This window comes from Hirundo rustica, chromosome 7 (genome assembly GCF_015227805.2).
Source record: "Hirundo rustica isolate bHirRus1 chromosome 7, bHirRus1.pri.v3, whole genome shotgun sequence".
NCBI classification, from domain to species: domain Eukaryota; kingdom Metazoa; phylum Chordata; class Aves; order Passeriformes; family Hirundinidae; genus Hirundo; species Hirundo rustica.
Genome location: NC_053456.1, coordinates 37,026,272 through 37,052,594, shown reverse-complemented (window position 1 = coordinate 37,052,594; position 26,323 = coordinate 37,026,272). Strand labels below are relative to the sequence as shown.

The following is a 26,323-nucleotide window of genomic DNA, read 5'->3' as shown; positions in this document are numbered from 1 at the left end:
TTACTTCTCTTTGTGCACGTTTCTATTGGATAATGGCCTCTCAGATTAGCTGGGCTAAATGTAAAAGCTGCTAATCAATAGCACGAAGGTGTGACCAAAATTGCATCCCTCAAACCTGGGGCTTAAACAAGGAGCTGGAATCGAGTGATTGGACAAAAGTGTAACAAACACATCAAAGCAGCTATTTACGCGGAATGAAGCCAGTAGGAGAAATGAATTCAGGCTGGCTTTAAATAGGTACAAAGGTTACTTAAGGTAAAGTGTGCTATTGGAGCAGATTCTGTCTGTTGCAAGAGAGGAGCAGACTACGGGTGATTTTGTGGTGAGTGTTTTCATGTCCTCTTTGCCATCAAACTGTGCTGCAGTGACTCTGAATTCCTGACTGAAAGCTTTCAGCATCTCTAAAGCAGCCAGGTTTTGGAGGAGTAATACCTGCTCATAAGTGGCCTCCAAAATGTCAGAGATAAGTGGGTGATACAGTGGGTAAAACGCAGTAACTGCATAATTTTAAAGGCAGCAGGAGTAAAAGGAAGGACTTTAGACTTGGTAAGAAACATGCTACCTTCTTTCATGTTGTCATCCTGAAACTGAAGCTATCATTCCTGAATACTCAGAAACGTGTCAAAGGAAGGGGTTTTGCCTGTTTTCTCAGACAGTGAAAGCAAAACAGAAAAGGAAAAAAAAAAAACCCATGTATTTTTCTACTGCAGTCTCTTTACATATCTCTGTTATGGACATTTTGAAATGATATAAAAGAAGATAATGGCTAATCAGATCATTTAAGTATAGTGTGGGAGTTTGAAAGGGAAACCACAAACTCTTTATCAATTCTAATGAGCTCGTGTTCAGTGCATTGGAAGAAGAGCTTTATGCTGTGATTTTTTTTATTATTATTACTCCATAATGTTCTTGGTGAGACTGCAGCAACCTTAGTATCTCCTTGAGTACCTCTGCGGCAGCCTCCAATGTGATTTCCATCTCCCACGTGTGAAATAGCGTTGCAGAGTATGGCATATACATGGCACACCTCGTGCTGCCCTCCCGACAGCATCGTAGTCCTGGCAGTGATTTGAACCACTGGCACAAGAATTGCTTGTGGACGTCTCTGAGAGCCCTCTCCCTCCCTCTCCTTCCATTTGAATCTCCAGACGTGTTTTGAACTTCACCCTAGACAGACGCAGGAACTACTTTGATACAAATGTGGCATTCGTTTTGTCCAGCGAGGGAGTAATTGTTTTATAGCTATTGTAAATGGCTTTGGAGAGATGTGAAAGATCACAGAATGTGTTTGTTTTTCACAAGACCTGTGCTTCAGATCACTGAATTAAAACTCAGAAGGTCCCAGCAGGATTTGGCCGAGATTCCACAATAGGTGATACACTGAAAAATGTGGATGAGGTCCACATCAGATCTGAAATCTGATGATCAAGACTTTGTTGAGCTGGGCCGTGCTTGGTGTAAACATTGGGCGGTGCTTTAACTTGTAAGAGGGTAGATTTAAATCAGGTATATATGGAAGAAGTCCTTCCCTGTGAGGGTGGTGAGGCCCTGGCACAGGGTGCCCAGAGAAGCTCTGGCTGTCCCATCCCTGAAAGTGTTCAAGGCCAGGTTGGATTGGATTTGGAGCAGTCTGGGATATTGGAAGGCGTCCCTGCCCATGGCAGGGGGTGGAGCTGGATGGGCTTTAGGGTCCCTTCCAGCCCATGGAATTCTGTGATCTAAAGTCCAGCCGCAGTAAAATGCTTGGACAATGGCTAGCACGAGTAAATGCTTGTGTTCAGTTGATTTGCTCAGCAGGACAGAAGCAGGTGATTAGAGCAGACTGACTGTGCAAGACTGCTGGAACAGTCTGACTGTCCTCAACAGTTGTTGATACAGAGTATGGTTTTGATAATGTTCCAGAAAGCCTGTGTGAGTTCATCATGGGTTTTCCTCTAAATAATAATATTTAGGAAAAAAAAAAAAAAAAATTAATGGACCCAGTCCCAACTCTCTAAGGCAAATATGAAGGCGTAACATAAAAATAAAGCTTTGGATGTGTGTGTGTGTGAGTGAGCACATGGGATGAAGTGATAGGGTAAGGTCTAGGGGTTTCTGTTAGTCTTTCATCAAATCAGTCTTTTTAGCTTGTTTTATGTAGAGTGCCAATTCGCTCGTTTCACAGTTTAATAGTGTAAGATTTTTCTCAACTTTCAGTACTGCCCAGAGCTTGCAACCTTGATCCTCACTCGCATCCATGCCCTCCATGTCACTCTAGCAATGCAAAGCAGCCTTTGAAAAGGGCTGTCAGTTAAAGTATAATGCAAGCAAAAGGTTTGGTTTGAACCAAAGACCTTAACACTTTTGCTAAGGTCCAGTTGTTATGATCAGTTCTGAATACTCGTATGGATTGGACCTATACTAAAAATAAAACCATAGAAGTAAATACTGCAAAACCACGACTATGGATCTAAATTTTTCAGCAGAGCTCATCTTTTATAAAGGATAGAAGCTCTGAGGTGAAGAACTTTCAAGAAAACCAGGAAGCATCGATCACCTCAAGGAAAGAGCCTCAAATCACTATTGGAGGCTTTGCCCATTGTGCAAAAGAAACGGCCTCTGACTTTGGAAGTGCCGTGTGATGGTGGTGGTGGGGACTGTACCCATGTGCAGTGGCACTGGTACAGAGTGGGAAAGTGGCCTCTGTGCATCCTCCGATGTGTGTTGACAGCTCTCTCCCTTCCCCTTCCCTTCCAGGTGAACGCCCCTTCCACTGTAACCAATGTGGAGCTTCTTTTACCCAGAAGGGGAACCTGCTGAGGCACATCAAGTTGCACTCTGGGGAGAAACCGTTCAAATGTCCCTTCTGTAGCTACGCCTGCCGGCGGAGGGACGCCCTCACAGGACACCTCAGGACACACTCTGGTGAGCCCACCTTGGCTTCTCCTCACACTTCTTCCTTCCTTTATCACTACGGTCCCAGTGCAGCAGGCAGTGAGAATAAAGTGTAGCTCTGGGTCTGTACCGTCCTCTTCAGAGAGTGCAGCTCTCAGCTTTGGGAAAGCCTTGATGTGAATCAGAAAAATTGTGGTTCAGCCACACCTCTCCTTTTGTGTAACTGAGCTCCTCTGCTGATGCTATCGCATTTCCCTCTCAGTGTCTCCTTGGGTGTATCCTTCGCTGGCAGATTGTTTTGACACTCTGAGCCCCAAAGTGGCTGTGAAATTCCAGAGATCACAAAGAATAACTGTGGGCTCTTGGAAGCCGGCTTTGCAGTTCATACCCATTTCTTCATCTAATAAATGCCATATGCTGGTTGAGTTCAAACTTGTTCATCTTTCAAAGCCCTCTAAATTGTATTTTTGATTCAGTTAGATCTTGCTGTAAAGTCCTAGCTCATGGCAGCCAGGGCACTCACCCTAGAGCTGAAGGTGCTCAAGAGAGATTGGGTTTCTCGTACCTTGTCACGTCTGTATCAAGTCTGCTTGATACATTTTCTTGATAAGTTGGTGAGAAATACGTGTCTGGTAGCTGCGTGCTGGTAGTTACGTTGGAGCCCCAGCAGTGGGATCAGCTGTGGTTTTAGTCCCTGTCCCTGCACCAGGGGGCTGCATTCTGCCCGCTCACTCATCTCTGCAGGACTCCTGAGTAACATCTTAGCTTGCTGCGTTTGTATCTCCCGAGTGTTCAACTTGTGTGTCTGGGCCATTTATAAGAGGCTGTGTGTTTAATTGTCGAATGAGCAGAGATAATTGGACTGGTTGCAAGTGGCAGCATTGCAGATAAACTTCTTTGAGGTGTTAGCAAATGTGTGACTACTGAAACAAAGTGGTGGAAGTGCAACTGCAGGCAGAAATCCTTATATGTATTTCTTCTACAGAGTCAACTACCTCACTTCAGTAGGTGTTTCTGTTTTAGGAGCATTGAGTTGGTCTTCGAATACAGAATTCCTTTGGCATTTCCAAGAATAGGAAAGGGTAAGATAGTAAGCTTCTTCAAGTAGATTTGGAAGTATGCAAGATGCTGTATTGATGGAAAATGCTGACAGAACGGTTGAACTTCCAGGGGAGTACGAGAGTTGGGACTAGGCTGGGAGAGATTTGCTTGAGCTGCATTTGATCTGAAAGTCACTACAGAGAATGTCTGTGGAACTGTGAGCTGCAATTTTCACACATCTGACAATAACTATAATTTCAACTGGAAATTTAGAAAGAAAACAGAACACAATACAAATGTTCACAATTAAAACAAAATGGGAGTTGTGACAAAAAAATATCCCATGTTACCAAGTGCAAACATTGTGGTCGAAGACCTTTGAACAATATGAATATAGATTTTGTTACCTAGATACTGTCATTGACAGCGATTGTTCTTTCAGTGTGAAGAACTGATGGTTCTGTGTTCTGTGTGAGGATGAAATGTAAAGGTGTTGGGTTTTCAGAAGGCGCCTAAGCTGCTTAGCTCGAGTTTCCCTGGAGCTCTTTCCCTAGCTGATTTAGCCTGTGCTCAGCTCTGCTCAGTTTGTAATTTTAGGCTTTGCTTTCAGTGGAGAACGTGTCACCCCTCTAAGCAGTCAGGTACAGCAGCTTTCAGCAGGGGGCCAGCAGGAACAGACAGGTGTTCCCACAATACTTTCCAAGGCAGTTCTTAGAATTCTCAGCATTAACAGAGGAAGAGTTAAAACCTGGATTATTGCCCTAAAACCGGGCACCCCCCTGCAGAAAGGTGAAAATGCTGCTCTGGCCATGGGCATGGAAGGTGTCTGTCCCTGCTGTATCAAGTGAGCTGGGTTGGCTTATGCACGTCTGGGTCCTGGAGAAGATTGGTAGATGTCCCCAGGGGACTTGAAACAGTTTCCTGTCAGTGTGCTATACAAGCATTCTGTGCTTTCATGAAGTACACATCAAAGTCTGTAAGTAGGCCTGGAAGGTAGAGAAGATCCAGCAATTGTAGCCAAGGTCTTTTCCAACCCAAATGACGCTATGATTCTGTCAATGTTTACATCCCCTGCTATTTCTCACCAGAAAAGAGGGTATCAGATAAAATATAGAAAGAAGAGGTTGAAAACTGTTTTGAAGTGTGAGACTTCAAGCCAATTTCAATCTGGTACACTTAGTGCCTAAATTGAGGTGAGTCTGAATGTATTTTTGTAAGAGGAAAGCTCTTTAGATCAGATCCTCAGCTGATGGAGTTTGGAATTACATCCCCTAAGTAAGGGAAGTACTTCTGTTTTGCACCAGCTGAGAATCCGGTGCACAATTTCATAAATGCCACACCAGTTCCCTTTTTTATTTAATGTATGTATGTATATTCTTTTCCTCCTTAAAGAAGAGAGTTCTATTAATAATAATAAAAAAAAAATACCAAAGCCCCTTAATCTTTTCTCCTTCCCAAGAAGGTTTAAACTACTATGGAAAGCAAATTATGCCATAAAGGGATTGAAGAACTCTGTTTTGTCTCTTTTTTATCCTCTCAGTTAGTTTGATTCGTGGATTTGAGAGCACTGGCTTTTGTGTCACCGCTTAGTCAGTGGCATCTTCTCACTGCTGCTTTTTAGTCAGTTCTTCCTATGCTTAGTGAAGTTTTCATACAGTACATCAGGAAAGGTAAAAAAATAAGGAAATGTGGATGCAAACAAAAATTAGCAGAAGCGTTTTTGAGATATCTGAAATAGCCAATACTTACTAGTAACTTAAAAATAATGACATTTTTTCCCTTTGGATTGATGTTTGTTGATGCTTTTCGTTGTTATTTCCTGTTGATTTTAAAATGTTTCTAAGCATCACAATCTACATTTTTCCTCCTCTTCTTGTGCAGAATCTTATCTTACCGTGTAAGTGTTCCCAGGCTGAGTGGTTAACAAAATATTGCTTCGCATCTGTAATGCTGCTACTGCTGTTTAGCCCTGAATAATTAAGGACTTACCTGGCAGTGATTTACACCTGTGATTATTTACCTTTTACGGACATACGGAGTTCTGATGAACTTTATGTCTCTATTTTCCTCCCACATGCAGCTGCTTTGGTTGCAGGAATATAACGATGCCTTCAGGACATCAGTAGGATTATGCCTGGGGAGAGATTCATGTGCAGAATTACACTAAGAGTGGGCATGTACCTCAAGGTACTTGCAGGACTTTCAGGTGTTGTTTTCAGAATTAACCCCATAATTCCACAACCTGGATAGTATAAGAGAGGTGCCAGAGAGGGCTTCCGGGACTGTAATGTAAGGACACACTGTGGAGTGCTGGGATAGAAGTCGGTAGCGCCTTCCTGCAGGATGCACTGGACAAAGCAGGGATTGGCTTCACCTTGCCTAGCTTTTGCTAAAGGGAAAAACATCCAGGCAAAGCCAATCTGCTGATGGCATTCACAGAGTACCTGCTATCTCACCCTGAGACGTGCCTGTCATCTCCATCCCCTCTGGAGTTGCACAACGAGATGATGGCAAAGACAAACTGTATGAGAAAAATTTTGCTGTAGGCAGTTAACGAACGAACCCCAGAAGTTTTAAGGAAGGCGGCTGAATCCGACAGGTCAATCTGATGGTTCAGATTTTACCTCCCTACTTTGAAAGGTGTGACAGACTGATGCTATTTTACCCCAAAAAGTCAGGCATCCTCAGATAGGGCACATAAACTTAGCAGTTAGATGTTGGCATGGATTTCTCTTGTGTCTAAAATGGAGCTGAGTCACCCCTCCCTTCATAATGCTGCTGTAAACAATAAATGCTCTGACAGTGCTTGAAAAAGCCAAGGCTGCAGTGATGAGCAATCTGGAAGAGCCCGTAACAAGCACAGGCACCTCAGTTTTCAGAGCAGGGCTTGGGCAGTAAGTCAGAAACGAGGAATAGGATCACTTGCTAAGGAGGAAACAATAGGTTTTGACTAAGTGAGGACCATCCATCCATGGCACTAAGTAAGGATGGTCCTGTGTGCCAGTTGTTTAGTGCTTCAAAGACTCTCTCATCATGTGTCCACACAACAGTCCACATGGATATTAATTCTGGAATTTTCTGATTTTTGTTTTTACTTGGCTGCTTCAGTCATGTTCATTACTGTGGGAGTATGTAAGTGTTATTCATATATGAAAGCAGTTTTACTGTCTGTTTCTTCCTTAAAAAATGGGTAGTCAGATTATTATTTTTTCACAGAAGATTGTCCTCACAATACATTTTAAAATTTGCTTTGAAGCTACTGCTTTCCTGCTCAGAAAGTGTCCCCTCCAAACATTTTTTTTTGCATTTAAGAAATATTTTTCTTCCCCCTCTGCCTCCTGCATTGCTGCTGCATGTTGTTTGTTTCTGCCCAGCTCTTCAATAGCACTGAACTAATGGTACCCCTTTATTGGCTAAAGAAAAGCAGAAAGCCTTTGTTTTGAAAAGAAAGGCTTAGGCAAAAACTCCCAAAAGCACAATCTTAGCAAACCATGTACAGTGTGCGAGATGTAAGCATGTATAATTAAAAAGGAAAATGCCCCGTTCAGGGAAACTCTTTCCATGCTTGTTGGTTAGCAATTCCATCTTCCTCACATCCTCTTGTCCGTAAGGACTTTCCTTTCAGCGCTGCCTGGGTGTCACTGAGCCATCCAAGGTGTCCACACGCCTGGAATTGGAACTGAGGAGTGCTGTGTGTGCAGCTGTGCTCGGAGGTGGAAGGAACCTGTTCCCTGATCCTGATGACATGCCTGCCTCAATACGCCTTTGGGACAGTCCCGCTTCTGAGTGGCTCAGTTTGGCTGAAAACTTGGATGAACAAGTGCTGGAATACACAGTGCTGTGCATGAGTTCCTGGCTGCCAGAAACCAGTGAGAATTACTGAAACAGTGGCGAGGATGGTTATTAAGAATAATGCAGTCAGTGTTTTAAACTGCTCTTTTCATCTTGAGGGAACTTTTGCCATTATTAAGATCTTCACTCTTAAAAGGCCTGGTATCTACTCTGTAACCATGTTTTTGAGGATGGGAATGTTGTAATTAGATGAATCTTGTGATCTGAAGTTCTCATTACACTCTGAACAGGACTGACTCAAACACTTTGTGAATGGGGACAAAAATTAAAAGCAGACACATAGGATACTATCTGAAAAATCAAACGTGTATGTGAAGAGGGAAAGAGATATTCTGCATACAAATGCCAAATAGGTTAGCAAATAGCATCTTCCCTTGGTTGTGATGAGCTGGTGGGTATTTATGCTGTCAATCTGATACTTAGAACTCTACTTAATCAGGCAGAGCTGCTCTTCCTCTCAGGTCTTCTTATGCTGTTTCAGTTAAACTCAGTGGAATTACCCTCGTCACAAAATCATTTTGGGTTTTTCTTATCAGGCTGCGGGTTCCAAACCGCCGTGAGCATGTGCAGAATCCTGCAGCAGCTCTGCTTCTCATTAGTGCTTCCAGCACCTAGAGGCCTTCCCTCCATGCTGGAGAGAGTCTCAAATCTCTGATATTCCATTTTCCATTTAGTTTTGTGTGTGTTTTTGGCGGTAAGCTCAAAATGTGCATGGGGTAGGAGTTTGCTATGCCAGGGCTTTATGCCCTGAGGATCCTTGTTTAAAATTTAATCCTTTGTGGCGCCCTGTTTTATGCCATGCCTTGCTAGAGTCCCACCTACACCTGATCCTTGGAGTGAAGGGGTCATCCTCATCTCCAGAAAATTACGGTGGTAAATGCTGATATTGACTATATGGAAAGATGATCTTTTATGCTCAAGATTATCTCAGTACAGAAGCTTGGTCTTTTCTACAGAGCATAATTACCACTTGGAAATCATGAATCAAAGAAATCTTTGATTTAAAGATTCTATAGGATCTTGATCATTCCAGCACAAGTACATTTGGTCTTTGTTTTCAGGGAAACTTGTGAAAAGATATGGTTCCACCCAAAGCAAGGAGTGTTCACTTACATGTTTTGGTCTTGAAATTCCATAAAGATTCCCTCTAATCTGCTGTAGTTTAGGAATCAGTCTGTAACTGTTCAATGCAGGAAATCTGCTTTGGGCAGATAAAACAGAGAGACAGGAGGAGTCATCCTGGCGAGCAAAGGGCTGTGTACCAACCTCACGAGTCCCTCTCTCTCTTAGGTCTAGGTATCAGCTTTTCTTTTCTTTTCCCCCCACTCCTGTCTGGAGTGTGTGGGTGAGATAGCAGGAGCAGATGCCCTGCAGCTCTCTGTGTCTTGTGGAGCCCCAGTGCAAGCAGAGGAGGAGCTGTGTTCTTTTAGGGTGCTCCCTGTGAATTGGCTGCACGGGGAAAGACTCTCCCTGTCTCCTAGAGATCAGAGACACCAACACCATGGGAGCTTCTTGTTCTTAATGTGAGTTCACAGCAAGATCAGCAGGTGCTAAGATTTGTCCTGATGTCTGTGAGACTGGTCCCTCCTGCTGCCTCTGCCAGTGGACCATGGCTTTGCAATGCCAGGCCCTCTGCAGTGCTTAGAGTTAACAAGGGTCTTGTTTTGCAGGAGCATCACAGTGTAAGATTCACATGGAGTCATCCCTCATTAATCACAGGTTCATTCCTGATGAAATAACCCACACAAGGATGGAAGCTTTTTGTTTGGGATGAAACCGCTGACAGCAGTTTCTGTGTGTCTCCTGTCACCCCTCCATGGTTAGCAGTTCACATCCTGGCATCATTACCCAGGTTCTCTCCCTCTCTGTGTTGCCTCAGGCCACATGGAATGGAAGGAAGCACCTGGTCCTGCCCTTCTGGGCTACAAATTGGAGAGCACACAGGCCCCTCTCTGCTGCTGGGTGCTGCCAGTTCCTAGGCCAGCCTTCCTGTTCTGGCACAGCAAACAAGACAGTGCTTTCATTTTCCTCTGGGCTTTTATTCTGCCACAGTGCTGTATGTGGGATTTCACTGGCATCAAAAAAGCATGAATGTGGTAAAGACTTCTGCATATAGAGCAGCAGTGCTTCTAAACATCATGCCTAACCTGTTTTTTAAACATCCAGAGAGACTGTTTCTGTTGCCTCCCTGGGGAGACAATTCCACTTCCCATCTGCTTTTTATAGCTGTGACTCTCATCCTGATATTTAACCTTAACTATTCTTTCTTTTGGTGAGGATTATTGCTCTTTCTAACACTATCTGTTGTGACTGTGAGTAATTCCTGTGCTCAGTTTACACTACAAAAGGCTGTAGTCTTATGTCTGGCATTGATTCTGTTCCAGTCTGTCTTTATCTTCCAATCCTCTCGTCTCTTTTTTATTACTAATTTTGAATGGTCTTGCTACCCTTATTCACTCATTTATGAGGGACCTAAATTACAAAGTCATTTGGTGCTTTGGAAACAGGGGCCAGTACAGATGCAGACCCCTTAACCTTATCTCTGCCTCAGTTGCCTGCCAGTAAAATGGAAATAAAGAGTACTTCTCCATCTAGTTGAGATGGTGAGAGGGCAGCACGTGAGAATCACAGCAAGGCACAAACGTACTGCTGCGATGAAGGTCATGTAAGTACATCGTGGAGTACTCAGTGGTGCTGTGCCCCAGCTGCACAGCGCTGTGCATGATCTCCTTAGTTTTACTTAGCCTTTGTGCACTACTGAAATGAGATAATTACAAAGTGGAAGGAATAATAACTTTGTATTGTTACCATAACCACTGAGGTATTAGACCCCGATACCAGCATGATTATCTCAAACACAATAGTAAGGTGATTATTAATAATACTAAAGGACTTACTACTTTGATAAGGCATCAACTTAGCCTGCAATTTTGGCGTCATTTCTTTAAAAACCCCTATCTATTCCATCAGCCCCAAGCCTGTGTGAAGTAGGTATGCGTTGTTGCCTCCTCGTTATCTGTTTCTCGGTGACGAGAAAATGAAAGAGGAAAAACCCCCATGAGACCCAATTTGCAGATTCAGGGACCTAAGCACCGAGGTAGCTTTGTGTGCATCACTTGTCTTTCTGCACCAGAACTGCTACGGACAGGCTGGCAGGTGAGACTCCAGTAGCTCAGGTATTTAAAGATCTGTAGTTCTTTGCTCCTTTCAGTACCAGCTAGAAACAGTTCCCTTGTCTTCCTTGTCACCAGGGATTGTTTCAGACACGCGGTATTTTTATGCTGGAGTTGGCACACGTACATACAAACCCAGGATTTAAGGCGCAGGTGTTGCATGGGCAGGGATTTGGGTGTCTCATTGCATTAGGATAAGCTGGAGGGACACGATGCAGCCCACCGGGAGCCCTCCTGCTCCAGAGCCAGCCACTGAGGTATCTGCAGTGGGTTTTGCAGACAGAGATTCAAGAGGTGACAGAAAACTTTTCTGTGCTGTTGAGATACAAACATGGTTTTGATGTGACCACGCCACATCTCAACAAAGCCGAGAGCGCTTCTTGCACATACTCTGAGCAGCAAATACCACAGCAGCTATGAGGAGGAAACAAGCGTTGGGTTCTTTTTTTCCCCTGAGAAAATTATTTTCAAGGGCAAGAAGCTTCTGCATATCATTTCTGGGGAAAGGAGAGGCGACATTTGGAGCTGGCCTTTGTCAGTTCTTGAAGGAGTTTGTGAAACCTTTCAGCTTGACAGCGTTTGAGCTTGGAACCCAGCAATGGTGTGAGGCCTTGTTTCATTGATTTCTCGGAGCTGTGTTACAGGGCAGTGTGAAAGGGAGAACCGCCCCTGACATTTTTTACAGCGTATGTTTTAAGGTGTAAGAGAGGTATTTTTGTCATCTGGAAAGGAAGCCAGGAGAAACTAAAGGGGGACAAAAATAACCCGTAACCCACGCCACAGCAGAGTTGAGGGAAGCTGCTACTGATATATTCTCCTGAGCTCTCAGTAGCCTGTAATTATGAATTGGCTTACAGCTAAGATATTGATGGATATCACTCAAGAAGGAAAATGAGAATGTCTAGATTTTTTTTTTTTTTACAGTGAACCTGTACTGAACTCTGTGTGACTCTCCTCCTATTTATAACCCTGTGTGAAGTTCAAGGAAACTTGTCCTGGAGGTTTCCCATGAGAGGGAACTGTGTTTTTACCTGACTAAAGCTCTCTGGATATTTTCCCATTTTTTATTTGATCTAAGTGTGAACTTTCTCCACCCTCTGCCCCTCCTTCCCTTCTGGAGTGGTTAGAGTGGTGGATTGCAGCCAGGATTGCACAAGAGATGCCAGTTGCACACATGTTTTGCATAACTGTGCTGTGTTGATTTCAGACAGGGTGCCCCAAGTTCCCTGCCTGCCTTGCAACAGCGAGTCAAGATCTCTATCTTCATTCCTGAAGCTGGAGAAATGCTGGTGAGGCCCCGACTATTGAACCTTTGACAAAGAGCACCTGGATGGGACAGTGCCCAGCAGCACAGAGCTATCCCTGTGGAAGAGCCTTTACTTAGAAGTTGCTTGGGCTCTTTGTATCAGAGGTGCAAGAGTCATTCTGCCACTGGGAAGGGCTGCGAGTGATCGGTGCCAGCTGCTCTGTCTTAAGGGAATGTGCTCCCCAAGCACATGTCCTTTCCTTCTATTCCAGCTAGAGGCATAAATGTTCTCATGTTCACAAATATCTCTCTGAGACAGCCAAGGACCTCTCTTAGTGAGAATCCTGCCTGGAAAATTAAAACAGGCTCATCCCAGTGCTCATTTTGGCACTAGTTCAATGTGGCTTTCATCTTTAAAAGCAGTGGGGTCGGCTTGATTTCAGTCAGAGTTAGGGGCCTAAGCCTTAGCCTGTGTTCCGGTTCCTTTTGCCAGGAAATAGGTACTTATTTCCTCCTGCCTCATTTATTTGGAGTGCAAGAACAAACTGGATGGGGCTTTGAGCAAGCTGGTTTGGTGAAAGGTATCCCTGCCCATGGCTGGAGGGTTGGAATGGGATGGTTTTCCATCCCAAACCATTCTGTGGTTCTGTGACAGCAGCACAGGGTCCCCTTCCAGCCAAACAGAACTGAGGCTGTTCCTAACAGGTGTTGCCTCCTGGGATAGAGCTGGCCTCACAGGTAGCCAGAGCCCAGATGATTTAAGGGCTTCAAGGTCTTTCTAAAAAATAAATCACATGCAAAAAAATACACTGCGGAGAATCTGCTGTTGAGATTTTTATATAGAAAAGTGACATGGGCCATAGACTCTCTCTCACTTGGATACCCTTCATGTGCCTGCATTTTGCTTGTTTCCTTGGAGACGGTGTCTTGTCTGAGAGCAGTTAGCCTTGGCTAGGAAAGGCCTGACATTTCTGGTTTGTGGGATAAAGCTGTGCTGATGAATTTTCCAAGAACCACAGAGGCAGGATTTGGCACAGACGTAAGCAATTCTGAACGGGGTTATCATGTGGGCATCTCTAATACCTCTCTGGGGACACCCCTGAAGTCCCTGGTGTGAGAGCAGGGTTCAAAGATCCTCGAGGAGAGTCCAGCGATCCCTGTCCCTCAGGTATCAGAAATGTTTGAGAAATTTCTCCCTTCCCTTTCCTTCTTCCAAAGAGCTGAGTCAGCTGGACTGGCATGTCTGGAACTCTGTGGCACCGGAGCAGGCAGTCTGCCAAGCAGCATTACACACCGTATCCAAAGGAACACGTCACTCGTCTCTCTCTCGCTCTCTCTCTCTCTCTCTCTCTCTCGCTTTTTTTTTTTTGTTTGCCCTTTGCAATCCCCACCCTCTCCCTTTTATTTTTCCTTGTTGATCCGTGTAGGTGAGTCAGAGGAACCTGCTCATCCACGGCCTGTTCCTTCTTGCCAAATCCTGGAGCAGCACTCCCAGTTCTTGTTGGGTGTCAGGAATAGGTTATGAAAACAAAAACTGCTATAGTCGGTGCACTGGGTATGGAGCCCGTAGCGTAAATGCACACAGCATGTGCCACTTCAAATGACTTCCTAACAGAGTGATATCATTTATAGCAGACACTTTATTCTGTGATTCATATGTAAAATTATTTTTATTCCTACAAAACATTAGGATGGAACAGGGAAGTTATTTAAGGCATAAATTGGAGAACATCTGGGGAGAAAAATCCATCTTAATTCCACTGAAATTTGAAGCAACGGAAGAGTGGAAAATTTCAAGTGGGAAAACAGGTAGTTAATGGAAGTAGTTATGACTGATGGTTTTGGTATCAATTATAGTTTTACTAATCTGAAGAAATTCCATGGATATTGCCACTTTCCTCAGACTTTACACTATTGATGAGTTTCTGGCCCCAGAAATTAAAACATTGTGAATCTGGGTTCCCATATCAGATACTTACAAATAAGAGTGCAAGGTGATGAAAAACGGCCTTTTTATTTACCTTGCAATATTTATTTCAAGAGTGGAAAGGGAGTGAGTGAGCAAACATGCAGGGTGACTTTTTCTCTTTGGTCAGCTGACTCCAGGAGCCAGGAGCTGAAGGAAAGCAAGGTATGGTGTCTAACTTGGGGTGAAGGTGCAGGTGTTGGTAGTGCTGCAGGGGTCGGGTGTGTCTCACTATCCATAGCTGCATTTCCATCAGGCAGCACCAAAGCCTTGATTTTTGGCATCTTGTGTTGGATTGAAGCTGTTCATTTTTGTTCAGCTGCAAAGAACAGATCATTCACCAGGAAAAGTGCTTTGTTGGACTTTTACGTGCCATAGTGAAATGTCCGTGTTAGCTATATTGTGAAAAATGTATCCATTATGTTCATATGGTCTTCTACAAGCAGCCAGTTTGTTCCAAGGGCTAAAAATGAGCCAGCTTTGAGAGGCTGCGATACAATTCTGGCTGAGAAGCACGAGGTTTTTGCCTTGATCAGCATCAAGTGCTGGAGTGCAGGCCCTGGGACAGGATCACAGCTTGGTGAAGAGAAGGGAAAGTCCATTTTGTGTCAGGTGATGACACCTGATTCTTGGTGAGATACAGTAATTTCTTGGAGTTCCAGCCCAAGAGAAGAGGAGGGGAAGGTTTACTGCCCAGCCACCAGGGGAGGAACCCAGAGGGCCAACAAAAAGGCAAGACATCGGTGTCAGAGGGGGGAATGAACCCAGATGTTCTAAATTCCCATCTACTGAGTCAGTTACGAGACTTTCCGCACAAATTAAAAGAATTGATGGAAAAAAAGATAAAGTTTTTTTTTCTTCCAGGTATTGAGGAACAAGAAAATTTACATCCTTTCTCTCTTGATTCATACTTCTGGGTGAAATCACCTATTTCAAAGAGCCTAGTGTGGCCTTCTGTGTGATTTTTTCTTTTTTTTTTTTTTTTTTTTTTTTTTTTTTTTTTTTTTTTTTTTTTTTTTTTTTTTTTCTTTTTTTTTTTTTAATCAGGGAATGTAGTTAAGTATATTTGGAGTTTCCTAAATTCCCTGCTTTTACAGGAAACCTTTTAAAGGTATTTCTGGATGCTTAAAGAGCTGTATTCTGTCTTCCAGCTTTTTTGTCTTTACTTTCAGCCTAAGCAGTTGCTTTTTCTTCCCTTCTTTTCTTTTTCTTCCTTTTGGTTTATTTTCGCACCCATATTTAATTCTCTTACATTTTGTCTACCTGCCTTTCAGTCACAATTAGTTTCTGAATCTATTCAGGGCTTGTAGTGCAAAGTTAATTGCACCAAGAAGGAAACATCCTAAAACCCCAAATCTTTCCTTCCTTCCTCCCTTTCTACTCATTCTCTCTACTGAACAAACCTAAAAAATCCTGGGTATTAAGAGGTGCTCTGAAATTGTTGGTATTTTTTTTTTGTATTGAAACAAACAGTGAACCACCCCCCTCTGCCCAAAAAACCAACCATCCAAACCAGTTAAAAAAAAAAAAGAAAAAAGAAAAACCTAGGAAAAATATTGAGACTAGTGGGAATTGCAGAATTTTATTACCTAGAAAAGATTATTCTAGCTTTAATATCAGACCTAGATACTTGATGTAGAGGCTTGTGCTAAAACAGAAGCTGTCCACTGTCTCATACTCCTCTCTTAAAGGAGCCCATCATCCTTTAAAAGACACCTTTACTGTTAACTTTGTTGTGCTGAGAATTGTTTTCCTGCAAAATGGCCATGACTTCCTCCTGCCAAGTGCTGTGGTTCATTTTGACTGTGGAGCAGTAAAGACCACTGGTGTAAGTGAAAAAAGTCCCACCTTTATTTGGAGCTGCCCTGCATCGTTGGTGATAAGCACACATGTTGGGAGGCAGAGAGCAAGGGCACGGGACGGGCAGGCTGCACAGGTGGAAGGTGACAGCTCTCTTGCTGTTTGACCTCGTTTGACACCGGTGCAAGACATGGCAGAACCACACGCCTGAACAGCAGATCTTGATGAGAGTAACACGAAGGCCTTGGCCACGCTGATTCTTGGGCAGTTAGAAAAGTGTGAATAACAATTTTCATGTCCCAAAGGAGCCCATTAGTTTCACAGCCTGACCTGCTTTTGGAAGCAACATTTCCTTCAATGTTGGCCTTGATCAAAATAAGTGAAAACTCCCAACATCAGTGGTTGGGAAAAGAAGAGGAGCTGTCAGTATTACTCTTCCCGAGTTGCTGTTATCTTTGTGACAGCTTGGTCTTAATTGTCTGTTTCCAAAACTTTGTTTCTGACAGTGACAAGGAAGGGGAAAACTTACAGGAAAGGGAGTGTGTTCTTCCTACCTGCTAATACAGGACATAAAACTGAAAGGTGCCAGGTGCTAAAAGATGCTTTTTCCTCACATAGGAGCATGTAGGTGGAACAGGGAAAATCGTTGCCACGGGATGAGAAGAAAGGAATTAAGGGCTTGCTCAGTGATTTTATGCAGTAGAAAACTTATCTCGTGTTAATAGCGAAAGCTAAACATGGTGGCTCTCTATCTCCTGTTTGTATAGTATAGGATAACCGGTAAGCACTTTGGTACTGCCTGCTCTAGATAATTCTTAAATTCTGTTGGTTTTTTAATGCTTGGGGCTTCTGCAGGATATGCAAAGGGGCTGCACTTGGAATAAATGCAAACTGCACACAGCTGATGTGAATTGGCTTCAGGGTATTGCTTCCATAGAGAAATCTGGCCCAATATCTACATTTGTTTTACCCAAAGAGGAAACAAAAACCCCCAAACAAAAGCTCTCTTGAAGGGAGTGTTTGTCCAGCAGCATTCCTGACCTGCACCGAGGTACCCACACCCTGCTGCTCCTGGGAGCTGTTCCTTCCCACCTGCAGTCAGAGCTCAGTTTGCAGTGGATGACGTGTGGATCTCCAGGCACCTCCTGACATTCCTGCTGAGCTGTGGCGCTGACAGGGAGTGAACAGGACAGGGCAGAGAGGAACAGGCCAACCTAAACTTGTTTTCATTTTACCTGCTCACGCTGTTGCTGAGGCAGGGCTAAAATGAAGAGAAGCCAACAAGCACATTTTGGAAGGTTTGCCTTGTGAACCAATGAACACTCCACTTATCAAGTCAGCTTTATATAATGTTAAAGGTCTGAAGTGGAGTGGAAAGTACAGAACTGGTACAAAGAGTTAAGGTTTAACCTCTTTCTTCAGCCCGTTCCCTCCCACATCCAGACAGCATGGTGACATTGCAGGGTGGACTTTCCAAAGTCACCTCCTGTATTCCTTGGACGGCCTCTACCCATTTAAAAGTGAGTCCTGGTAAACCTGGCTGCTTGTAAGTGACTTCGAAGCCAGCCAGGTGATAAAACACCGGTTCTTTTGTGGACTTCCTGGTTTGTGTTAGTTCATCTCAGCACCACAGTGCAATCTAAACAGAGTCCTTTTCTAATATAATTTAAACATTTCAGAGTCTGTGTAGAATTCCTAGCTACCCCACCAGTGCTGGGGGTCTGGACCTCCTTGGACATGTTGGCGTGCGACTTGGGCAGTGCATCCAGGTCACTGGCCTCACAGCATTAAGTGCAGAACATTTGCACTTGAAATTTTCAGATATATGTGGGGAGGGAAATCAGAATGCTTCATTGGCATTAATGTAAACTAAAAACTGAGTGTCCTATTCCTTTTGCCAGATTGAATAAAGGAAACAGTTAAACCATGAGAAATACATGAGAGCTTCTATGCAGTGCAATATATGTTTCTTGAGACATAGAATTGGAGCACGTACCCGTGGATTTCATCTCTTTCAAAACTAAATGCAAATTATTGTCCCTGTCTGTGTTTTCCTTGATTTGGTGCATAATTTATTTGCATGTTTTCATATAGACAAGTACATTTTCCTTTTTTTTTTTTGCACATAACACAGATGCAGCAAACAAGCCTGCAAAGTGAACAGGTGCTGCAGAAAAAAAATGTGCTGCATCTTCTGTGCTGCAAAGGAGAAAAATGGGGTGTAGGATTCTTGCTTTTTCTGGGTTTGAATGGGTGCTGCAAGATTGCAGCAGGAGCCGTGTGAATATCTGGACAATTTGGAAGATTTCTGTAATTCTGTGATTGTGCCAATGAAACAGGAGTGAGTTTGTTTGTTTGTTTGTTTGTTTAACTTCTGGCACAAAAAGGGCACCTATTTATTTATAACCCTGGTGGCAGATTGAAACATTGTTTTATCTGTAAAATTCTGGTGGTTAGTTAATAAATAAATACAATCTAATGAGTCATATTATATAACACAGCCACTAGTAGCTGCAAAATAAATTGAACCATCTATTAAAGTAATAACAGGCTGCTGGCAGAAGTTCCTGAGGGTACAGATAAGGACACAACTCCTTAGATGCTGTACCTGAGCACTGATATTTACAGATTGACTCTAGATTCTGGCTGTGTGGTTACTATAGACAGGGTATGGATAGGAAAAGTTTATTGACTGGTGCATTTACTTGTAGCCACAGCATGGATGAAGTCCTCAGGGTTTATGTATAATCCGGTGTTTAGCACTGCTTGTTGTGGCCTGTCGAGGGAGAGCTGAACACTGGTACAGTACTTACTGCTCATTTGATAGTGCTGTAAACAGCTGGCAGGTAGATGCAGGTGTCAGGCTGCTGGCTTGTGCCCTGGAGGTGTTTATGGGAGAGGCAGGTGTGTCTAGAAAACACCAGGGTTGGAGGTGCGAGGTTTTGCCGTGGTTTCACTGGGTGCTGAAGTACCACGAGTGTCCAGCTGTGTTTCGCTGCCAGCTCTAATAGGACGTGGTAGCTGCCAACAGAAATCACTTGTCATTGACTGCCGCTGTGCAAGAAGTTGGAACAAGCTGCTTTTCATTTGCTGAGAATCTCACAAGATGTGGTGGCTGTTGAGCAGCCATGTATGCATCAATTGCAATTGATCATAACGTTGACTAAGAGGCATTGACTAAGAGGCATTGGGCTGTGAGGTTGTGAAGCCAGTCGAGTGCTCTGTTGTGAGCTCCAAGTCAAGATCTGTATGTAGGCTTCTCCTGTTGTACTGCTACATTTTGAGTTTTGAACCTTGTGAGGTGTCCAGAAACCTTCACTAAGCGCAAATCTACTGGTGTGATCTTCTCTACCGCGTGATCTGGTGACCCAGCCCTTTACCACATGACTTCAGGAACCCTAGTACTTGGCCCAAAATATGTTAACCTAAAAGGTCCTTGTAAAATGGAGACGTCAGAGTTCCTTGAGGTCTAGAAACGTATCTGCATCCCTTGAAATGTACCCCAGGTATTGCTGCCTGTTCTTGGACTGGGAAGATTAAAGAATTAGTGTGAAGTTTTCATAATGAGACAAGAGATTCTGTTCTTTCTGAAAATTAGATTGCTTTAGGATGTCACAGGTTGGGCCCTCAGGAGAGGATGCACTTGACACTGGGTGTCTCCAGTTCGAGTGTTTGTGTGCTCTAGCCTTTATTTTAGATGTTTACATGTTGTGACTTCTGCATGCAGGTTGTCTTGGACAACCTTGGGCTGGCTGTGGGACTTGACCTTATTTCTGAACTCCAGTATATGTGAGTATTGTGTGTGTGCAATCTCACAGGCAAAAAAAAAAAAAAAAAAGAAAAGGCAATGCATCAAAGAGCCCCCATGAATTTCAATTAACACATTTACAGTCATTAAGCACAGCAGTGAGATACAGCTTCAGAGTGGGAGGCTGTTCCCTTTGCAAAGCTACGTGCTGCTCACAGCCAGCATGGGCTTAGGTCTCACTCTAATTTTTTTGTGATTAGTTCGTTCAGGGGTCTGTTATTCATGTAAATATTTTTGTGTGTGAGGCTTTGAGCCAGGCAGCTCCAGACAAGCCGAGGTGCACTGTTTAATTACAGTAGCGAGGCACAGCCACCGTGCTGCATCTCCACAGCCTCAGCCCTCCTGCTGCAGTCTTAGCTCTGCCTCGGCCCTCTCTGGCTCTCTTCATCCTTGGCACGGGGCACTGGAGGTGGGAAGGACAACAGCAGCTATTACAGCCACCTTTCTGCAGCTATTGCACCCTCTCTTTTCTGTCCCATGTGGGGTAAGTGTCGCCAAGCTCGGGGCATTTGACATCCCCCTGCACTCGCTGTTTCCCAGTCTGAAAGGACTCCGTGCAGCACGCAGCCTCGCAGTGCCGCGTGTTGTTTTATTTCTGATTTGATTTTCTTATTGTTCCTCTGTTCTGTGCCATCCTAAGTATCTCCTCCCGCTCTTTAATGTTCACTCCCATATCTAATATAATCACAGTGTATTATTAAGTCCTTAATTTCTCAGTAGAGGTACCAGTGCTATTTTTCTGTGTCTCCCTACTTGTGAGTGCTCCACAAAATTAGCCTCTGTGCATCTGGCAAAGTGCACAAGTTCATTTACATGCTGTGAAGAAGGGAATTATTACCTTAATCATATGTATGAATAATTGAAGCCCAGGAAATCAGAGTAACTTGCCTGCAGTCACAAATTAGTAGTGTAACCAAGAGTTGAACTGTATGCGCCCTAGTCCCAACCTAGCGCCTTAAATCACATTTCCCACCTCTGTTTTAAAGCTGTTTGTGCTCTGTTAAGTCCCAGTCAAGGCAAAGGGCTGCTCTGTAGGCACTGTGCGACTGTAGAACAGTTCCCTTCACTCGGGCATCTTCCAGCTGGATGGGAAAAAAAAAAAAAATTAATTAATAAAGGTTATGATTATGATGGGGGACACACTGATATGTTGAGATGCTCAAGTGCATCCAGAAAAGGGCAACAAGGCTGGTGAAAGGTCTAGAACACAAGACCTGTGAGGAGTGGGTGAAGGAGCTGGAGTTGCTTAGCCTGGAGAAAAGGAGGCTCAGGGGAGATGTTAGTGCTCTCCAGAACTCCCTGCAAGGAGGTTGTAGTTAGGTGGGGATCAGTCTCTTCTCTCAGGCAACCACTGATAGGACAAGAGGACACAGCCTTAAGCTGCGCCAGGGAAAGTTTAGGCTGGACATTAGGAAAAAAAAATCTTCACAGAAGGAGTGCGTGAGCATTGAAATGGGCTGCCCAAGGAGGTGGTGCAGTCACTGTCCCTGGAGGTGTTTAAAAAAAGCCTGGACGTGGCACTCAGTGCCATGGTTTAGTTGATTAGGTGGTGTTAGGTCATCGGTTGGACTTGATGATCTCAAAGGTCTTTTCCAACCGAGCTCATTCTGTGATTCTGTGAAGTATCAGCTCAAAAGAACATTTGAACTTTAACACTGCTCCAGAAAGCTTCAGTTGGAGAATACTGATGTTTGCTCCAGCGCTGGGGTGCTGGGGCAGAGCAGGAGTTCAGTTTGTACAGAAATGAGCCCCACTCACTGCGCTGCTGTCAGAGGGTCTCTTGGTCTGAGCCAAAAGTAGCTGTCTTAGGTGGCCATGCAGTGCAAAAATCCTTGCTGGCTCCACTTGCACGGTCTGCCTAGGGCAATAGAGCAAAAGTAATGGAAATCTGAGGCAAAGCCTCTGCTCCGTGGACTGTGCCAGCCCAGGTGACATGGGCAGCCATGCCCAGCCCTGCCTGAGCAGGACGTGTGAGTGCTCGAGCTGTGACCATGGACATGAGCGAATGGACAGGGAGGAATTCTGCTCTGCGCTGCTGCAGAGGACAAAGTGCTACCTGAAACAGGGAGTGTAGTGTTGGTGCTCTTAAGGGAGGCAGGATTTTAGCTCACTAAAGTGCATTGCAGCTCTGAACCCATTCCATAAGCCTTTCTCATTTTATATGCTTATGGCAAGGTGGTACCTGGGATGCCTTGTTGTTTCCTTTGACTTATTTTATATTCTGCTATGCACTCCCATATCTTTTGGGAGCAAAATGCTGTGTGAATGCCTTGCAGGCTCTTTCTCTTTCACTGACCTTTTTTAATGTCTGTAAAGAAGTTTCCCTAGGCCCAAGTCTGCTTTCTGTCTTGAATATTGACCTTCGAGTTACACCATCTCATTGTCGCTGCACGCAGACTTCTCAGCTATCAAAGTTCACCCACAGGACTCAAAGTATTCCTAACACAGAAACACCTTGGTTTTATGTCCTCCTCCTCTTTCCCCTCCTCCCTCCACATGAGCATTTTAATTTCACAAGCAAAATCCATTTTGCTGTGAATTTTGATGAGTGCTTCACCTGTTTCCAGGGTAAAAATTGTACTTCAAATTTAAATGTCTTTTTCACTGTGAGTGTCATAATATTTTCCATTTGAGGCTGAGATTCCACTGTGGGTTTTCTGTGCCATGTTGTCATCTGCCCAAATCTGAGCTTAAATGCGTGGAAATTCTGACATTTCAGTAAGAAATATAAAGTGTGTTTTTTATGTTCTTCAAGTTAGCTGTTTCATAGGTGTGGCCGCTGGGTTTTGCCCAGCACTCAGGTCTTTCCCAGTTCAACAACAGATTGAAGATTTCTCAAGTTTTTTGGGCTCGTTTGCATTGACTGTGCCGTGTCATTTTTGTGAGAAGAAGTGACGGTGATTTTTGATGTGGTTGTTGATCCTGAAAAGCTGATAACGGAATAATTACCCCATACCAGGGATTTCCAGCCTGACTTTGCTTGGCAAGCGGTGGTTGCGTACGATGCCAAATGTGGTGTCCGTGTACGTGTGGATCTTGGAGGAGACAGCTTCAAAGCAAGCAAACCTGGAGCTGTTTCACAGTGAAAATGGCTCTGTGGTCTTTAGTGGGGGTTTTGAGAAGGGTTTGGTAGGCGTAGTGCTGTTGGACTCCTTATCCTCAAGTCAATGCCCTTTAGTCAGAGACTGCTTATGCCCAGTAGTGTGAGCTCCATGTTTTGGGGGCAAATTTTGAATATCGCTGTTTGCCTACCCTCAAGTATTTGACAAAGGCTGAAATTTTTTTGTCAGTCATGTGGTTTCATGTCAGGTTGTTATGTGGAACAAAGTACGCTGTTGAGATTATCACTGAAATTGAATTCTCTAAAAGGCTTTTGCAGCTTTCTGTCAGGTAATATGAAATACATAGAAATGTGCACCCACTGGCAACATTCACTTCCTTTTTTTTTTTTTTTTTTGTCATTAACTTCTTTGCGAATACAAGGGGATATTTGCAGCTATTTCAGTGGCTTGACATTTGTCACAATGATGCAATTTCTGAAATGTTGACTATAATTGCTGCCTCAGCTCACTGAACCTCTTATCAAACGGGCTGTGAGAATTGCTCACAAACTCCTGCTATCAGAACTGATTCCATTGTGGTCTGACCTGATCAATTGCTCTTTAACGCAAGTCACAGTCACTTTGTGTAATTTTATAGTGTAAATCAGATGTTACACTTTTGGGGCTGTGATGTGATTGCATCTCTAGAGCCAGGGGGGACAGAGTTGGGAAATGAACCCAAGGGAGTTGTGCTTGATGCTACTCAACTGACTACTCAGAAACTTCATTCTTTGCAGTTGTGTATGGAGCAACATGACCAACATTTGCCACATGTTGTTTATTCTCTTCCCCCCAGAGAAGGGAACGTGTGTACTGGGCCTATTTCTTTCCTTGAGGAATTATATTCCTCAAATCCCATATTGCCTGTAGAAATCATGTCTTTATCATTAACTTTTATCCTCTCTATTAACCTTCAAATTTGATGGAATTAGGGTAGCTGACCATCCGAGATATCATTGGAAAAGCTCTGCTGTGTTGTATGGGAATAGGTTGCAGTGCAGGGAGCAACCATTTGAAGAGGTCTAATAAAACCTCGTTTTTGACTGTTAATTATTAATTTTTTATAATATGCGCTTATAGTGGAATGTTCCTCCCTGTGTTAAAAGATAATAATGTAATTAATTGTAGCTGCCTAAAATAGCTGCAAGCAGTCACCCCTTTTCCTTGTGTCTTGCAGTCCATCTAGGTTGCTTGATAGCTTCGTGTAGCCAAACTGGGTGGGCTAATTCAGCCGTGCTTCAGCTCAGTTAACATAATTCCTTCCGTTGCACTGGATGTTTTTATTAGACACCACATTAGCTTCTAATGAGGGCGTTGGACTGACAGACATTGATGCCATCTAGGTGCACGATGAAGCATTGTAATAGTGATTATAGAAGTCTCTCCATCCTGGGGAACCTCTGGTGTGTTTTCCTAAAGGTGCCTCCAGAATGACCTGGCTGGTTTATGTTTAAGGGCTGAGGCTCGATCCAAATCGTTCACATCAAGGGCAATTATTCCGGGAATGATAATGAGTCTCACACTGGGCCTCCACTGAGAATTCCATTACCAGCATCAGTTAGGGCAACAGTGTAAGCAAGTGAGCAAACTAAAATAAGGGCCACAACTCGTTGGTCTGAGACACACTTTCTTGAGGATAAGACTTGTCTCAAAACAAAGAAATCCACAGTTTGGATGCTTACTAAAAGCAGGGTTTTTTTCCCTTGATGGAAAATTTGGTTGTGCCTCTAAATTGTGCACACAAACTTTTTGGGAAAACCCGAAGCTTTCTGCAAGCACGTTCTTTCCATCAAATCCCTTTTTTCTGAGACAGAAACATTTGAAAATGTTGGACCAGCTCTGATACCACGGGCTCAGGCTTTTTCTTCTTCCATTATAGGATGTGGCACATGCTGGTCCTGCTGAGGGCCCTGAGAGTTGCCTTGACTCAGGTTTTTCATGTTTGAACCTTCTGCCCAGCTCATTCTTGGCTGTGCCTGTTCCCCCCACAGCTTCCCTGTGTTTTCGCATCCCATTGGTGACGGTGCAGTTTGGCTGCAACTAGTACAGCTCAGATTTCATTAGGTAAATGACTGTGAAAAGCTTTCAATGTTGGGACAAACCCAATAGAAACATGTAGATTACCCAACAGAGGATGTTCTCAAATTCTTTGGCCAGAAACTAAAATTCTTACCTAAGATTTTCAAAACTCTGGAAGAAGTTTGACCTTCCCCTTCCCTCAGCCAGCTCTGAAGTTTGCAGCCAATGGTGTTTTACTAGACTTGCAGCACTGACTTAATAGCTCTTTAGTTATTAGAGGATAAATGTTCATGTTCTACAAGTTTAAATTATATTAAAAGCTTTTATTAGCACCACTTGGCACAATACCTTCTGGCTAGCTTTCTGGCCTTGGGCTAGGCCATTCTTGTGGTTTCTTAATGACATACTATGAAATGGATATAATTTATGAGAATTTGGTGCCAGGTTTTGCGTGTATTAAGGAGCATTTGCCGTTCGTGCTCAACGCTGCTGAGCAAAATGAAAAAGATTAAAAACTTGAGTTACGTCTTGCACTTATCTGGCTTGGTTTTCGTTGTACGTGGCCTTTTGTATTTTTATGTATATATATTCGTATTATGTACTTTTTTTATATTATCTGGTCTCTGAATTACTGGTGGTTGTTCAGTTCTGGCATGTGACAGTGCTGTTACCAAAGTTACTTTCAGTTTATTTTCCAACCCTCCCTGAGTAATTTTGGCAAAGTATTCTCTATGAAAGAACTCCTCTGAGCCACGTAATAGGTTCCCCACAGCTGGGAGAAGAATTAGGCCACTGGGGCAGCTCATTTTTGTGAAGCCAACTGTGCCATGAGCCAAAGGCCTCAGAAGTTTCTTTCCCACGAGACTTGGTGCTGGGGTGTGATTCAGCTGGTTGCTATTTTCCCCCTCTCGGCATCTGTTTATTTGCTTTGCCACCAAGGCCGCCTCCTTTTCCTTCTGCTGATACAGCGTTAGTGTGAAAAACGGATGGGGCAAAGCACCTGGCGGGTGGGAGGAGGCGTGCACGGTGGGAAAATGGGGCTGGGAGAAAGGCCTGGGGCTTCAGTAACCTTTCTTAGGTGTCTTTCCATCACAAGAGTTGTTTGTGGCGGGGGTGTGAGCTTTGGTGATGGCAGAAGCGGGCTGCCGTGGATCTGACCCGATGCTGTCATTCTTTCCGCAGTGGGGAAGCCTCACAAGTGCAACTACTGCGGCCGGAGCTACAAGCAGCGCAGTTCTCTGGAGGAGCACAAGGAACGCTGCCACAACTACCTGCAGAATGTCAGTCTGGAGGCTGCTGGGCAGGTCATGAGTCACCATGGTGGGTGCACACAGCCTCCGGAGCTCCCCTGGACTCGGGGTATCTCCTGCGGGTCTCTTTCCATCTCTTTTTCTTCCTCCCTTCCGTCTGTTCCGTCTTAGAGAGGGCTTACACTCAGAGAGG

At 44.0% G+C, this 26,323-nt stretch overlaps 1 protein-coding gene across 8 annotated transcripts in view; it reads left to right on the top strand.

The window, feature by feature from the left end:
- IKZF2 (IKAROS family zinc finger 2) overlaps window positions 1-26,323 on the top strand; it is a 115,403-nt gene that overhangs the window by 68,683 nt on the left and 20,397 nt on the right. For 5 of the 8 annotated variants that reach the window (XM_040070026.2, XM_040070024.1, XM_040070027.1 and 2 more), the window contains 2 exons: window positions 2,737-2,904; window positions 26,063-26,200. In XM_040070026.2, the coding sequence (XP_039925960.1) occupies window positions 2,737-2,904; window positions 26,063-26,200 (306 nt within the window). Of the gene's footprint in view, window positions 1-2,736; window positions 2,905-7,710; window positions 7,785-26,062; window positions 26,201-26,323 lie in introns of those variants that run through there. The other 3 variants (XM_058421368.1, XM_040070030.1, XM_040070031.1) reach the window with 2 other exon arrangements.